General features: G+C 39.8%; 1 protein-coding gene across 8 annotated transcripts in view; it reads right to left on the minus strand.

The window, feature by feature from the left end:
- Positions 1-17,417, minus strand: part of Mbs (Myosin binding subunit) — a 374,604-nt gene that overhangs the window by 182,668 nt on the left and 174,519 nt on the right. For 7 of the 8 annotated variants that reach the window (XM_076191445.1, XM_076191441.1, XM_076191438.1 and 4 more), the window contains exons 4-9: positions 17,069-17,228; positions 15,557-15,701; positions 15,084-15,181; positions 14,231-14,325; positions 7,076-7,246; positions 4,939-5,056 (exon numbers count right to left, since the gene is read on the minus strand). In XM_076191445.1, coding sequence (XP_076047560.1) covers positions 4,939-5,056; positions 7,076-7,246; positions 14,231-14,325; positions 15,084-15,181; positions 15,557-15,701; positions 17,069-17,228 — 787 coding nt within the window. The remainder of the gene's footprint in view (positions 1-4,938; positions 5,057-7,075; positions 7,247-14,230; positions 14,326-15,083; positions 15,182-15,556; positions 15,702-17,068; positions 17,229-17,417) is intronic. The other variant, XM_076191439.1, reaches the window with a different exon arrangement.

The following is a 17,417-nucleotide window of genomic DNA, read 5'->3' on the forward strand; positions in this document are numbered from 1 at the left end:
ATAAAATGGGAAAACAAATAGTTTTTTGATGGCTGTGGGACTGGGTGAGTACACCCCTCAGCTGGTCAACTTCCTAATAATGGACTTTGTATTCCATACGAACAGGATTATCTTCCACTTCTATCAACATTATCACCATTTGGAGGTGTCACCTGGCAGGTGCGTCACTCAAATTTCAATACGAGGCCCAAGACCTCTTTCTGATTTAACTACCATCCCCTTCCCACATTTCAACATAAAAGTAGCTGACAACCAATGACTGCTCTCCTCTTCCTTGTCCTGATACCTGATGACATCAAAACATACCAATAGTACTACAACTGGCAACAAAGTTTCTTCCCAAAGATGTCTATTGGAGGGTCCAAGGACCATTGAAAGCTATTGTGGGAATGTAGGTTATCAATCAGGGAACCTTCTGGCAAGTTATCAAAGTGTTAGCCAAATGCACTATCAAAACAATTTCACGAATCTGAACAAGATTAAAAACCACTTACAGTAAATGCTCACTATAACAAACCTCAATATATAGAAATTCAGCTTTATAGATTTCTAAATACCTTAGAAACGACACCCCACATCTAACAAATGATGTTCATTAAAAAGGGGCAGACTCTAGTACAAACACCTTTGTTTTGTGCAGCTTTTGGAGGCAGATGGTGGACTGTGCAATGGGTGGAACTGGAATGTCAATTTGTACTAAGTACACTTTATGTACAGTGACCCTGCACATCTGCTTCAAACTACCACCGATTTACCATAGCCAAAGTAGAAAGCTGGCAGATATAATTGAACAAAGAATACTGGAATAGTTTTGGCACAAGGAAAAAATGTGTGAAGAAAAATGAGCAAAAAGTGTGGAAGACAAAGGTGAACAGAGTGAACTTAAGAAGAACAAGAATGAGATGGATGGATCCGGTGAAAGGGGCCTTGGGCACAAGGCAAACGTCTGTCAGGCTGGGACAGGAAAAGGCAAGAGATAGGCACGAGTGAAGACTCAATGTAAATGGACAGTAATCTAACAAAGCCTGAAAGGATTTTTTCTTGTCTTCTCAGTATTTCTTTAAGTGGACAGGAGGGGTGGGGGGGGGAGAGTCACCATGTAATGAAGCACAAGGAGTAAGCCAGTTTCAGCTGTGGGGATCTATTGTGAAGATGCTGTGTCTAGCTCCATTGCTTCTGTGGCTGGGAGGCAGGAAGTAAAGATAAGAAGGGCAACAAAACGAGTACTGAAGGATGGGTGTATGCATTGGCTAGTTACCTTATATGGGGGAAAAAGCCTTTGGTATATAAACAGACAGAGACAGATGTACCAAGAAGCTGGAAATGATAAAAAAAAAAAAAAAAACTACAAGGTGTGCCATGGACTCGGCTACAGGAGAAGTACTGGCTGTAAAAGATCCACCCTTCACTACATTCTTAAGGCCAAGGACAAGACAAGAGAGACCTTGAAAAAGAGCCAAGGAGGTGTTTATAGAAAGGAAACTTCCCCAAGAAAACTATGACAATACCAAATATTGCTGCTATTTGTATAAGAAAGCAAACTGTGTTCACATGTACACTGTGAAAAAAATGTCACAAAGAACCCAACAATGTACATCAGTCTCACTGTATTTTATTGTAAGGCAGTGTGCCTGTGATAGTTACAGGAGCACAAGAAGACCATCATCAAGAGGTATCACAAGTGAGGTGCTATATCAGGTTCCACATGCACAATAACAACTGCCCTTTCAGAGCAACCACCATACTACTTTAAATACCTATCTATAATGATCACCCATCTTCAGAGTTTTTCTAGCTCTGTTAAACTACTTCTCTCTTCAATTCATTCGTCATAGTGAAGGTTTACTATAGCATGAACTTTCGGAGTCAACCAAACCTGTAGCATCTGACAAACACTTTGTTTTATACTTTTTCAAACTTTCTAATATTGGTTAAACATTTCAACAATCTTGCCTATGCTTCACCTGAAGCAAATATTTTCTAGAGCCAAGTAAATATCTGCACAATTGTGTATTTACACAAGAATATTAGCAATTAAAGCCTGACGAGCGTGTACAATAAATAATTTCAAATTTGCAGTACATAAAAATTAGTTAAAATAAGTTTTAGAAACTGGTTAAGAAACTTCCCAATCAAAAAATTCTTTTAACAATTTGGTTAACATGGTTAGTTCATTAAAAAAACATCACATGATCACAGTTAAGTCCTGAAAAACTTTTACCATGAATATCCAGTTTGAATCAATACAAATTTAATTACTTAAGATTACTTAGAGTTAACAAACACTTATAAATGTAATCATCTGAAGGTATACCCATTTCATCACAACTGAAATTACAATTTTTTTTTTTTCGTGCCAACAAATATCTACACTAAAGTTTCACCACATTCCATCCTTAACACCTTAAAATTATTTACATTTTCCATAAGCTCAACTTAGTAACCCCCATCAATGTGCTCTTTCTCTATTCCAATATCATTACTTGTTCCTGTGCATTCACTCCAATCTTTGTTCTTTCAAACATCTCTCCATATGCTGCCACATCTTTTGTCTTTCCTGCCTATCCCCATTCAGAACTTCACCATTTACTGCCCGACAAGAATACAATTCTGCTCCCATTCCAAAGCACAGGTCGTTTATTTCTTCTATTAAAGCTTTCCTCTTGATCACCTTTGTGTACATCTTCCTCATAACCCCTACCTACCACATGCATAGAATGAGCAACCAAGAGCAAATCACCCCATCTTGGCTCCATTCCAACATCAAATCAATTTCCTCTTGACCAATGGCACACATATGCCAGTTCGTAAAATTCTTTCATGATCAATGATCCTCCGAAACCCTTCACTCTACCTTCATTTCTTAGTCTAAATCCTTTCTCTAATGTTATATAATCTTTACTTTGGTAACAATACCCAAAAGGCTCCTTACCCCTAGACATTTTTTTTTTTTCTAAATCCACAATGCCTAGTCCATTTCATCATTATCAACTACATACAACCCTGCCCTGTTTTGACTGCAAGCTTTAAACAATAAACATCTTCGGGATTTCAGTGATTCCCCTGCAGATCAGAACAACATACATAACATTCTTTTATGACTGAAGACTTTTATGACCCTCCTTAAATATCCCCTTTACAATCTCTACATCTGCAACTATTCAACACACTCATGTACCCAAGGATATGTTCCAATTTTATCAACAAATGAAGTATAATTCATCCTATCTTGATGATGATATGGTTTAACATCACAAACATCCCCATCCGGAAGGCTTGGATGGTGCCCCTCACAAAGGGCTTTGTAGCATGGAATTTAATTAACCATGCCCTTGGTTCAACTTCGCCGGTGGCAGGATTCGAACCGCCATCCCATAGACTTTCACCGCAAGTAATGACGCCCTAACCAGCTCAGCCAGTGAGCATCCTATCTTGAGTTACTAAATACTCCCAATGACTTCAGCTTTCTTTTCCTGATTCACTCTTGTTTGCAAAATGCTTGTTCCCTACTATTCTTAATCCCTTCACTATTATACAATTTCAATTTTGTCCTGGGTAATGCCAAACTATTTCATTCAGCTTAGTAGTACCATGTTGAGATATTTTAGATCTCATTTGGCCCTTTCACTGTAAAGATGCTTTCCAGGGATTTACAATTTCTCACCCACTTCCTCATATACTGTCACTTCTTCACACAATCCTCCCATCCACTAGTATAATACCACCTGTAAACACCAAGTTGGGTTCCAATTCCTAGTCTCTACCTTGTTTTATTTCGACTCTTACCTCCTTTACCCTCACCTCTACCTTTCTGATGCCTCCACACTTTTATCAGGTTTCCCATCTCCCTACTGACTAACAAGGGTGCCCGCTGTTTAAGAAGGCTCATCCCCTTTTGCCATTGCACATAACTTTAACATTCTTAGCTACGGCCTGGAAGAACTTTGTTAACATTCATTATAAAATGTATAAAATCTACCTATACTTCTTTTGGCAGCCATTGTCCTATTCAATGCTTTACTTTAGCAAATAATTCATCATATTCTGCCAATTCATATCTATACTGAAAAGATTTAAACACAGTACACAAATAGTAACAACCCCATAGTAACTCCCAACTCCACTTTTTAGCAATTCTCCGTAACCTCTCCACAATAGCATATGCACCATGATTTCCATGTACACATTCCCATCCATTCCCCCATAATTTGTTTTTTCCACACTTTAGGTAAAATCAACATTTCTCCTATGGCCTTTTTATGCAATCTTGTAGGCAATCTTTTCCCACACTGCCTTCAACCTATTCCGAGTGATTTACCCAGCATCACTATTGTTTGGCTTAACACCCGACAATTCTGATTTGATTACCAGGGCCTACTGGACTACCTATCAATCTATACATCAAGGGCTTCTTCAACCATATAAGAAAGCTAGTCACTCCTGCCCATTCCATTCCCATTCCCATTCACCATCCTCGTTACCCTCTCACCTTAGCTCCATCTTTTTCCAATTGGACTTAGGTTAAAAAATATCTCGAGCAGTCCATTACTGTCCAGTAGTCACTAAATATTGTTTTAGCTTATGCCAAATTATTCAATCCAACATAAGAGGAAAGCTGAGCCTTACTGGATTATACATATTCATTGCTTTCTATACCTCAACAGCAAAGCCATTTTCATTTTCTTTCTCCACCCATAATCCTCTTCAAACAAATCCCTTCACTTTATACTAAAAGAAACATACCAACATTTGTGTAGTCTGTAGTTAAGTATAAACAAAAAGTAAAAAACAATCAAATTAAATAATAATAATACTGCTTCAAAACTAGCTGTAACTACTAATGCTTCTAATGCCCTATTTACTATATACTTAAAATAAATAAATAAATCAAACAAATTACACAAATTGGGTTAATACAAAACTGCAAATGAACTTTACCTTTCTCCTTTCCCTAATGACTGTGCTCTACGTAAGGTGACGTCCTGACTATCTTCGGTTTCTTTATTATCTATCTTTACAGGTGAGGATATAGTACGCGACACTTCTTCTTTTTGGTCTGAAAGAAAATAAAAAATCTTAATTGTGCAATCAAATTCACCACAAAAATAATTATTTCTTACATTTTTATTAAACCAAATCTTGCAATACCATAGTAACTAGTGGTTCCAGACCCTCCCATAGGTCTCTGTAAAATACTGAATTATTCACTGGTGAGATATGCAGTAACACATTTGTAAATCACAACTAACACCACAGTCGTACGAAAGAAAGTTGTGTAAGCGAAACTATATTTTGATTCGTACTATTGTAGAGGATTGCAGTTAGCAATCAAAATATATAGTTTCACTTACTCAACTCTTTCTTTCATCCAACTGTGGTGTTAGTTATGCTGAATTATTGTTTGTGCTGTATTAGTGTAGGTTTGATTGATTTATTGATATTAGTGTGGGTCAGTTACCATCAGAGTATCCCTTATTTTTTATATTTCTTTCCAATGGACTGTCAGTAAGTCAGTCCACTGGTTTGGATGGTTTGGATACGTGGAAAGAATGAATGAAGAAAAATTAGTAAAAGACATGTGGACAGCAGAGGTAGATAGGGTGAACTTGGGGGACGATCAAGGAAGAGGTAGACAGATGAGATCAAAGGTGCTTTGAGCAAGAGGGGAATGTCTGTTGAGCAGAGAAGAGAGAGGGCAAGAGATAGGGGTGACTGAAAGGCTGTGTTGACAGAAATCTTGAACCCATTCCAGAGAGTGAGTGCCAGCCCCTCATGGCTTCACCTCTTGATGGAGGCAAGGTATTTGACAGCTTCTGAAAATGGGAAGCTTCACTGTCCATCTTACAGGACCACCACATGCAGGTACCTGTTATTGGTCCCTTTATGTATGTGAGAGATGTGTATGGGCCTGGGTTAGTTCCTAGGTCTCCAGAGTGATGTTGGGGGGGAAGGTACTAGAATTCAGTTCTCTTTAGAAAAAAATAAATAAATAAATAAAATAAATAAATAAATAAATAAAAATAAATAAATGAATAGAATAAAACAAATAAATAAATTAATATATAAAATAAAATAATAAATTAAAGGTAGACTAGTAGCTCCAGAAGGAGCTACGATATAAGGGAAATGGGTAATGCATGGAAGTGTGCCGGGTGACACATAGGTGCGGATTGCGTGGGAGTGAGTGCGTGCCCTGGCTGGCTACTTCCCTTATAAGGGAGAAGCCATCTGTTGGTGTATAGATTGGTTGGCAAGATGAGAAAGAGAAAAAGAGTTTCTGGCCTCCGCATTTAAGTAATCAATGACAATTACTTCATATTCTCCTTGAACCAACCTTGTCAAATTCACTCACCAACTTCTAGAGCCCTCCTCTGTCTCCAAGTGTTTTTCCCGCACTTTAAGTAAAATCAACATCTCGTATGGCCTTTTTATCCAATCTTGTAGGCAATCTTTTCCCACACTGCCTTCAACCTATTCAGTGATTTACCCAGCATTACTATTGTTTGGCTTAATACCCGACAATTCTGATTTGATTACCAGGGCCTACTGGACTTCTACCTATCAAACGATGCACCTTATAAGAAAGAAAAGAAAGAGAAAAAGGCTTCTACCCAGATATCTATGGAAGAGCCCCAAAACAGTTTGTTGCCCATATAGGGCCAAAGGTTTCCCATCACTGGATCTCATGGCACAAGGAGCCACAATAATAGGGAGGGAGGGGGTGAATGAGAGTGGAGTATGTGGGGATGTTATGGGTGGGAGTGGATCTTATGCCTTTGTTTTTTGGCTACCTCCCTTGTAAGGGGGAAAAAGCCTCTAGTATAAGTCTTGTGACACTGCTTCTGACCCAGGGCAGTGGACAAGATGCAGGGATGACCCATCGTCTAGGAGGTGCCAATATAAGTTGAAGGAAAGAAGGTAGAGGGGAGGGGAGTATGTAGGGGATGGAATAGGTGGGAGTGGTTTCTATGCCTTTGTTTTTTGGCATCCTCCCTTGTAAAAGGGGGGGGGGGAGCCTCTGGTATATGTTGGATCTCAAGGCACATGTAACTAACATCTCTTAAGAGCCACTTACTCTTATCTTCCAAAGGAGGTTTGGTACGAGCGGGTACGACTCTTCTCCAAGACTGGGCTTCCGATTCATCCACTCTGGTTTGGTTCGGTACCGTCCTCTTAATGGCTGGCGTACTAGGTAGGATGATTGGTGATATGCTTGCGTTTTCTTTGTTTACTTTGTTCTTCTTCTCTGTTGAGGAAATAAAGGCAATGAAGAAAAATGAAAAACAAATTTCGAGAAACCTATTTTTTCATATGGAATCTTCCATTATTTTCATCTGAACACTTTTCTTGTCTTTGCATTATTTTTACTGATGGACTAGCAGTTTCTGGCAGATGCAAGCACTGTGTATTAAAAAAATGAGGATTATCAGTTGTACTGGCAATGTACGATTCAATACTAAGCTGCCTTATTCAAGGGTGCTGATGTGTGAATCAATGAAGACTACACCCATACCTCTGTATGACTTGAATGATCAGAATCTAGTGTTGTACCCCATCATTTAAGACAATATTAGTATCAAAAAGGTTAATCCACTAATGCTCTTCCAAGTGCATAAAAGCATCCCTCGTGTGAGACTAGCTTCAAAATAAAACCGAGCATTCTCCTGCAAAATAGGCCTATGGTAGCACTCCAAACTACTGTGTAAAGTGTGCAAGCTAGGCTCCAATGTTCTGTGGTGGTACCAAGCCTTAAAGCAAGACTTTTCATTAATACACTTACCCACCATATCCTCCTGACTGTTACTAGTGTCACTATCACTACTATCACCATCACTCTCAGAACCAGAGGATGTAGAGCTAGAGTCACTACTTGACGATTCTTCACTACTTTCATCTTCATACACAATTCAAAGTCCAAGGAAAGCAGCGTGAAAAAGCAATAATTGTTGGTTCATATCAGAGGCCTACACAAGCAGTGCCGAAGAAACACTGGTTTGCCATAGCAACACTTTAGAGTTTCAATTCCAACAAATATTATTTCCAATTCCATGGTCTTCCCACAACTATAAAAGATATTAATTTCACTATTGGCACAAACGAACCCGGCAATACACGAGTGTAACTAAAATCATGCAATTAGTAAGGCTACCCTTACTCCAAATTAACACCCTCGGGTTTCCAGGGGGGTAACATTTAATTTCTGCCCAGTTTTCCTCTTCCTAAAAAGTGTTGTATTCACTGTAGTGGAAATGAGTCTCTTTTTGCATTGTCTGGATTGGAAATACTGTAACAGAAGTGGTTTAAGCTTAACCATGTTATTAGTATTGTGATTATTCCCCCTGGTCAGGACATTTTTTTTTTTTTTCTTTCTTTACTAGGGCATGAACACCCCAATGAAATAAAATACCTACGAAAACAAACACGAAACTCCTGAGAGTGTTACTGTGAAGCGAATTTTTCATTTATCAAAAAAATAAAAAATAAAGTTAATGAAAAAAATGAATAAATAAAAATAAAATAAAATATAAAAATAAAAACAAAAACAAACACCACTACAAAACATTCTTGTAACTGACATACCTTCCTTCTTGTAATGACTACAGAGATGGTTTGTATCTGGTATACAATCAGTGATTACCACAGGCCTTTGCCACAACACCAATTTTGTCTCGTTTACAGTTAAACTGACCAATATCAGGTAATGAAACAAATAGTTTATGAGTGTAGAGAAAACAAGATAAAGACATTGACACTGGCACACCAACACAATATGCACACACGCGCACACATACACAAGAGTTGATCCCTGGTCTTAATGTCCTGATACACGAGGAAAGATTGAAAAAACAAAGTGAGGGAGGCGACAATATAATGATGTTTAAGGTGGAAACAGGTTTAGAGAAAGAGGACACAATAGAATTTCTGATACAAAAAGAAAGATCGAGAGAAGGTAAAAAACAAACGTGTTTAAAAGATGTCAGGAATTATAGCTTTTCACATAGAAGTGTTGACGTGTGGGATAAGTCAGATGAAAATATAAACCAAGCTAACACTACAAAAGAATAAGGTAAGGTTTGGCAAATGAAGGAAATGAGAGAGGACCTGATGAACAGTGCTCTGACACTATACACAACAACTAGGTGTACACAAATACAAACAACAAGAGACAAACAGAGGGGGAGGGGGAGAAAGAGAGAAAGAGAGAGAAAGAGAGAGAGAGAGAGAGAGAGAGAGAGAGAAAGAGAGAGAGAGAGAGAGAGAGAGAGGAAGGGAGGGGGAGAGGGAGGGGGGAGGAGAGGGAGGGAGGAGAGGGAGGGAGGAGAGGGAGGGAGGAGAGGGAGGGAGGAGAGGGAGGGAGGAGAGGGAGGGAGGAGAGGGAGGGAGGAGAAGGAGGGAGGAGAAGGAGGGAGGAGAAGGAGGGAGGAGAAGGAGGGAGGAGAAAGGAGGGAGGAGAGGGAGGGAGGAGAGGGAGGGAGGAGAAAGGAGGGAGGAGAGGGAGGGAAGAGAGGGAGGGAAGAGAGGGAGGGAAGAGAGGGAGGGAGAGGGAGAGGGAGATGGAGGGAGAGGGAGAGGGAGGGAGAGGGAGAGGGAGGGAGAGGGAGATGAAGAGAGATGGAGAGGAGAGAGAAAATACCATTTCTACTCTTAACTATAAGCTTCATATAAGATACCATAAGATGGTAAAATTGAAACTCAAACACCATTAATGCTTACTATAATTTTCTTTCTCTTCATCTCTATCCAAGTACTTAGTCAAGTATCAATAAACTATGTATAAAGGAAATGACTCCACTATCTACTCATCTATTTGTATATCAAAGGGCTTCTTTCCCCCTTACAAGCAAGGTTGCCATCCAAGGCACACCCATCCACCTCTCTCTCTCTCTCTCCCTCCTTCTCTCCCTCTCCCTCTCTCCCTCTCCCTCTCCCTCTCCCTCTCCCTCTCTCTCTCACTTTTTTTTTTTTTTTTTTTTTTTTTCCCCTCACTGTGGATAAGGACCCATCACTACCACTTGCCCACTCCCCAGGTTTGAAGGAATACAGCATGACACAGCATAACTAAAGCATGGCCTTATCAGCCAAAGCTTCATTACACGAAATCCTTTCAGGCTTTACCAGTTTATTGACCATTTGCAGTCACTCTCCACTAACATGAACCTCCTGCCCTGTCCCTCTCTTCCCTGCTCAACAGACATTTCTCTTCTAACCAAAACCTTCTTCACCCCCATTCATCCATCTCAGTCTTGATCTTCCTCTCAAGGTCAATATCCACCTCTGCCTTCCACACTGTTTTTGCTCGTCTTAACTCAATCTTTCCATGTGCCCAAACCACCCAGTATTCTTTTATCAACTCTATCTGCGAGATCCCTTACTACCCCTGCCTACCACCTCATCTCACCTCATTTCTCACTCCATCCACCCTGGTAACCCCTATCCTACTTCTCACACATTTCAATTGTCTCACTTCAAGCTTCTATCCACAATTTGTTACTGTTCAGTTTCCATTCTTGGCTCCATGCAAACAGTGTCTAGATCTTTTGTAATCGCCAACAGTCCTCATTTTTCACTCCTCTCGTAATTTTTGCTTCACATGCAAACATGGTGGCATGGCTTGTTCACTGCATCATACATACATACATATACCAAGGCTTTTTCCCCCTTACAAGGGGGGTAGCCAAAAAGGACAAGGCATAAAATCACTCCCACCCATTCCATCCCCAAAAACACTCCACACCCCTACACCCTCCCTCCCATCTTAGCACCTCCTAGATGACGGGTCATCCCTGCACCCTGTCCACTGCCATTGACAAAGACGAGAAACATTACTGGTACAAACACTGACCCTTGTGGGACTCTGCTCATTACTACTCTCCATCCTAACATCCGATTCTTTACTACTCTCCTTATGCATCTTTCCTTCAAATAAATTCTCATCCATTTGAGTAGTTTGCCTCTTAGTCCTCCAATGTGCTCCAATTTCCACACAAATTGACTGAGGTACTTTATCAAAAGCCTTCTCTAGGTTGAGGAACACTGTCCACCCGTTCCTCTCTCTTGCTGCACATCAATCACTCTTGAGTAAAACCTTAAAATGTTGAAAATGCATGACCTTTCTGATCTGACTGTCTGCCAGAATGTTCATCTCTTTTGTCACACCCAATGACCCAAAAATATTTAAAACTTCCCTTGCTTTTACATTTATACCTTCTAGACCTGAAGTCTTGCTCTTTCATGAGTGTGTGCATGTGTATTTACTTAGTTCTATCTTACGGGAAGGGGAGCTACACTCCTGGTATCCCGTCTCTGTACCTCACAGTGTCTAAATTGATCTAAGTTTGTGTATGGTTTTGCACACACTATTGTTTTGTCTAGTTTGTTCCATACATCCACCACTTTGTGGGGAAAGCTGTTCTTTTTCAGGTCTCTTCTGTAACTGTCTTTTTTGAGTTTCCTTCCATGTCCCCTTGTATTTCTCTTATCCCAATTTATCAAGTCTTCTCTATCAATGATTTCCATACCTCTCATGATTCTGTAGATAATCAACAAATAATCTCTTTCTCTTCTTTATTCCAAAGTAAGTAATTCTAGTTCTGAAAATCTCTCTTCATATGACACTTCTGAAAGTGTTGGGCCATCTTTGTAGTTGCTCTCTGGATTCTCTCAATTTTCCTTGCATTTTTTTGGTACTGGGTGACCATTGTGTTGCTGTGTACTCTAACTTTGGCCTTATCGGTGTGACTAGTATTTTCTATATCATTTCTTCATCCAAGTAAAGGCCACTTTTATTGATTTTAGAAAGTTGTAGGTTTCTCCAACAATTTTGTTTACCAGGGGACATGTTATTTGTGATGATAACTCCCAAGTATTTTTCAGATTCCACTTTCTTTACTTCCTTTGCATGAGGGGATGGAGAGGTGGGGGGTCGCCGAATTTATGAAGCGGCCTTGCTGTGGATGTGCTGTGTCTTGCAACACTGCTTCTGACCCAGGGCAGTGGACAGGATGCAGGGAGAAGGGTGGAGGGGAGTGGAATATATGGGAAATGAAATGGGTGGGAGTGATTTCTATGCCTTTTTCTTTTTGGCTACCCCACTGTACGGGGGAAAAAGCCTTTGGTATATGTATGTACTTTTTTTTACTTTTTTTTTTTACTTTTACTTTTTCCAAATTCCATTGCTTTGGGTCTTCCTGTTTCCTCCTATACATATTGGTACAATATCAGCATCTTACCAGTCTTCTGGTATTTTTCCTTCTTTGAGTGAGCAACTTGTTATTCTATATATTTTGTCTGTTTGTTCTTGTTTACATTCATTTAGTATCCAGTTTGTGATTCTATCCAGGCCATGCATGGACAACTGGAAAGCACCGGAATATTGGAAGAGAATGACCTGCATCATGAGGATTCACGCTGGATTCAAAAATTCAGAAATCTTAGCTGCAGCTCAGTGCTCCTTGAATACCATGAAGGCCAAGATGTGAGCTGGAAAACTGTGATGGGTATGTGGAAGCAGTGGCTAGCAGGATCATAGCTGGTGTTCCGACTCTCCATACAACAAAATTTGTCAAGATGCTACAAAAAAAGGTGTGGCAAGATCCATGCAAGGTAATGCAGACCTTGGCGTGAGAGATGGGCGTTGGTGTGGTGACTATGAAGAAAGAGCTGGATGAGGATCTTCGCTACTCCTCATACAAGAGGCACAAGGGCCAACTACACTGCCAAGGCCCAAGAAAACCGCCTTACGAAAGCCAAGAAACTCCTCAACAAGTTTTCCTTTTCTGTATTTCTCATTTCTGTGTGTGTGTATTTCCCTAGTTGTATTATACACGATGGGAAGCTATGCCCATGGTGACATATCTTTGTACCTCATAACATTTAGTTTGTCCTTAATTTCATATATGGTGGTTTGCATACACTCTTGTTTCATCTAATTTGTTTCAGACATCCACCACTTTGTGTGGAAAACCTTTTTTCAGATCTCTTCTATAACTATCCTTTTTGAGTTTCTTTTCATACCCCCTTGTTTTTTTTCTATCCCACTTAAGCAAGTCTTCTCTGTCAAGGACTTCCATGACTCACGATTCTGTAAATGGCCAATAGATCGCCTCTTTCTCTTCTTTGTTCCAAGTTGGTAGTTCCAATTTAGACAATCTTGGCTCATATGTCAATTTTGAAAGTGTTGGGGCCATCTTTGTCATTGCTCTTTGGAATCTTTCTATTTCCCTTACATTCTTTTTTGTACTGGGTGTCTGTAGTGTCGCAGTGTACTCCAATCCTGGTCTTATCAGTGTAATTAGTATTTTCTTTACCATTACCTCAAAGTAATTAAAAGCCACCTTTATTGATCTTAGTATATTGTAGGTTTCTCCAACTATTTTGTTTATCTGCTTGTCTGGGGACATGTCTTTGGTGATGATTACTCCTAGGTCCTTTTTGAAACCAACTTTCATTACTTCCTTTCCACCAATTTTATATGTTTTGTGTGTTCGTGTGTTCATGTGTGTGTTCGTATGTTCATGTGTGTGTTCGTGTGTGTGTTCATGTGTGTTCATGTGTGTTCGTGTGTGTGTTCGTGTGTGTGTGTGTGTGTGTGTGTTTGCGTGTGTTTGCGTGTGTTCATGTGTGTGTGTGTGTTCATGTGTTTGTGTGTGTTCATGTGTTTGTGTGTGTTCATGTGTGTGTGTGTGTTCATGTGTGTGTGTGTTCATGTGTGTGTGTGTGTGTGTGTGTGTGTGTGTGTGTGTGTGTGTGTGCGTGCGTGTGCGTGTGTGTGTGTGTGTGTGTTTGTTTGTGTGTGTGTGTGTGTGTGTGAAGGGGAACTATGCTCGTGGTGACCAGTTTTTGTATCTCGCAAGATCAAATTTGTTCTTGAATTCCTGTATTGTGTTTGCAAACACTATTTCTTCATCCAATTTGTTCCATATATCTATCACTCTGTGTGGGAAGCTGTTCTTTTTCAGGTCTCTTCTGTAGTTATCCTTTTTGAGTTTCATTGCATGTCCTCTTGTTTTTCCTCTGTCCCACTTTAATAAGTCCTGTGTGTGTGTGTATGTGTGTTTAAGACAGGCTTGTATATGCACTTGCACATTCTGTAATTTACTTTTCTCTAAATGAATTGTACCTCAAGTCTCTGACATTTTATAAAGTATGTTGTATTCATGGACACCATGTACAGGATTGAGGTGTATTGGCCAAGACAGAATTAGTACTACACCTATGCCACAACACTCACCCACATCAGAGGAATCATCATCCTCATCCTGTATTGACATACCATCTGTGTTCCTCTCTGGTTTCTTGCTATGGTCACGATGTGGCGGTGATAACCTGTGGGGAAAAATACAAGACGGCTTAGAATTTCACATTAAAAATGCTAGACGATTCCATACCCCTTTCCCTATAGGTAACTCTGGGATACAAGTAATCAACCATGGGAAGACCCTCACCCCCCCCAAGATTAAAAAAATGGCAAATTCATTCCCAGTTTAAGAGACCTCAATTATACAACAGCATCATCCTCCACTAGTATGATAGCAAATGTGTAAAAGAATTATAGTAGCCTGATGGACAAAACAAAACAAAACATAAATATACATATGACACAGGCCTTTTCCCCCGTTATAAGGGAGGTAACCAAAGTCAAAAGGCATAAATCCACTCCCACCCATTGCATCCCCACATACTCCATTCACATTCACCACATCTCCCTCCCTCTTTTCTCGACTCCTCCTGGATGACAGGTCATCCCTGCATCTCTCCCACTGCCCTGGGTCAGAAGCAGTGTCACAAGACACAGCACATCCACAGCAAGGCTAATGAAAGTCCACAGCAAGGCTACTTCATTTAATCAGCGACCCCCATATCCATCCCCTTATGCAGAAAGAGAAAAGACAGGGAGAATCTAATTTGGGCTGCATCAAAATATCATTCACACACAACCTCTCCATAACCACCCTCCCATCCTGCACCCTTTCCCTTCAATGCACCAGAGTATCATCCATACACTGCCATTCTTCACTCACACCCTATCTTCTGCCTTCTCCCTTCCTTCCTCAACTTATGATCCAAACTAAAGAAATACTTACTTCCTTCTCTTAACTGTTTTTTTGGCATCATACTGTGCTTTTAGATTCTTCAATAATCCTAACAAATTCTGGTCAGCCACGTCAATACAAGTCTGACCCTGAAATATCATGAAAAGACAGAAAATTATAACTTTGAAAGTGCAAGAGGTCAGGTAGGAAAGTAATACGAAGGCATGAATGGGAGGTACACATATAACAATTAAAACTATCAAAAGTAGACCTCCAAGTTTCCAGACAGTAAAACTGAAGGCAACAATTATCATTAGTCCCAAAGAGATTTATGGACAGGCCCAATGACTGATGATTACTGTGGAGCTGCAGGTTTCCAGTCAGCAAAACTCAAAGCAATAACTAATATATATATAATCAACTGCAGACAAGTGAAAAATAATAGTGCCTCCCTTTTCTATCACTTTCAACAATATGATCATTTGGGTAAGAAAAAATACCTACCGATATCAAAAATTACTTACAACACAATTTCGTATAGACATGTCTGCACTGTGTTCACACAATACATCTACTGCTTGTCTTTGCCCCCAGTGTGCAGCGGCATGTAGTGGAGTCCATCCATCGAAGTCTTGAGAGTTTATATTTGCCCCTGCTTGTAATAACATCCTGCAATCATACATAAAAATGACACTTGTTCACACCTGTGCCTTTGTTTTCTTTATATATATATATGTATATATATATATGAGAAATAACCCAAAAGATAAAAAATAAATAAATAAAAAAAGTGAGAAATAACCCAAAAGATATGCAACATCTAGCTAGACACAGAAGCTACCCTGCCCTTCATCAGAAACGACACTGGAAAATGGGGATGAGTAAATCTCCAGAATCAAACTAACATCTAAGACACCATGCCCCAAAAGCAACACAGGAAAAACACACTCCTTGGCACACAATCCCAATAATCTTAAAAAGCACACAATTCCCATCCTGAAAACAAAACCCACAAGGAAACCTTGTAGACCAAAGCTCCTCCTATCAACCACATCCAAAAAGACTGAACTGATCTGAGAAAGAATTAAACCACAATTACCCACACTCCATCTCTAGTGGCCAAGGGTGTGCGTTTGTGTTTCATGCAATGCCAGATCACTCCACATCCCTAGACTCTCCTACGTACTCCTTGGCAGTTTTCAAGACCAATTTCTTTTTAGGGCTATACCTTACAAGCAATTACCAACTGGTCTTTAACATTAACCCCTTAGATACAATGACGCCTACGTAGGCGTCGTGAGGAAGTGGGAAAGTGAGGATGCCGATGTCGGCGTCTTGATTATATTTATTATAGTTGTACCTGCGTGACCCCCATACTCTGTAAACTGGCTTCATCATATTTTCTATGGTTATCAAAATTCACGGGTGAAAGAGAGAATGAGCAATACAGCGGTGACTATCTTTTATAATGCGAGTATTATGACGCAACATTGCACATCTGGCAGCTAATGCTGCCCACGAAATTTTGGCCTGGAGTGAAGGGGTTAACATGCAAGATTCATAAACTCCAGATGACCTTTATTTTGGTAGAGTAATTCAGTACTAAACCGTACTAATCAAAAACTACGAGCAAGTTTTGCTGCACTTTGTGTCACCTTTACATTAGATCTTCACTCACAGAGGAATGTTGTGCCACTATTTCACCTCTATTATTTATCTCTGCCACCTTTTTTATCTATCCTTTACTACCTCTTCCTCTTTCCCCTAAACATAAGACCTATAGTTTCAGTAAGAATACCACCCACATATTCTCTGCACATCTTAAGAGGAATACAAGGGATAAAGGTTTACCTCCTAAAAATTAACTACCTACAATTATAAATGTACCTGCTAAAGAACACAACATACAGTATTCTGTGACAAATTATGCAAAAATATACAACAGTGTAAAATGCCATTATATTATAACTACCCATTGCTCTGCACTACCTTAAATGATGAGTGTTATGACAGTGCAAGTTTCTGTGAGAACTGACCTCATAACCTCAATGTATCCCTTAGCAGCTGCTACATGTAAGGCATTGGCACCAGTCTTGTAGTGAGGTACATCTTCCACCTTCCCGGAAGCCAACCATATCTTCGCGTCTTCCATCATTTTTCTTTCCTCTTGTTCACGTGCCATATCACAATCAATTTCTGCATGAGATAAAAAAAAAGTTAAGTTTTACAAACTTATCATTAATACAACTCATGCAAACATGTTACATGAGTAAGGGCATACAACTGAGATTACCATAATTCTGATACCTGTAACATTCTTAATGAAAATCAGTGGAACATGTACAGTAAGCTGTACAGTAACTGCTTGTGAGGACAAAATTTGGA

This window comes from Oratosquilla oratoria, chromosome 10 (assembly GCF_046742065.1).
Source record: "Oratosquilla oratoria isolate Oo_2021 chromosome 10, ASM4674206v1, whole genome shotgun sequence".
Classification (NCBI taxonomy): domain Eukaryota; kingdom Metazoa; phylum Arthropoda; class Malacostraca; order Stomatopoda; family Squillidae; genus Oratosquilla; species Oratosquilla oratoria.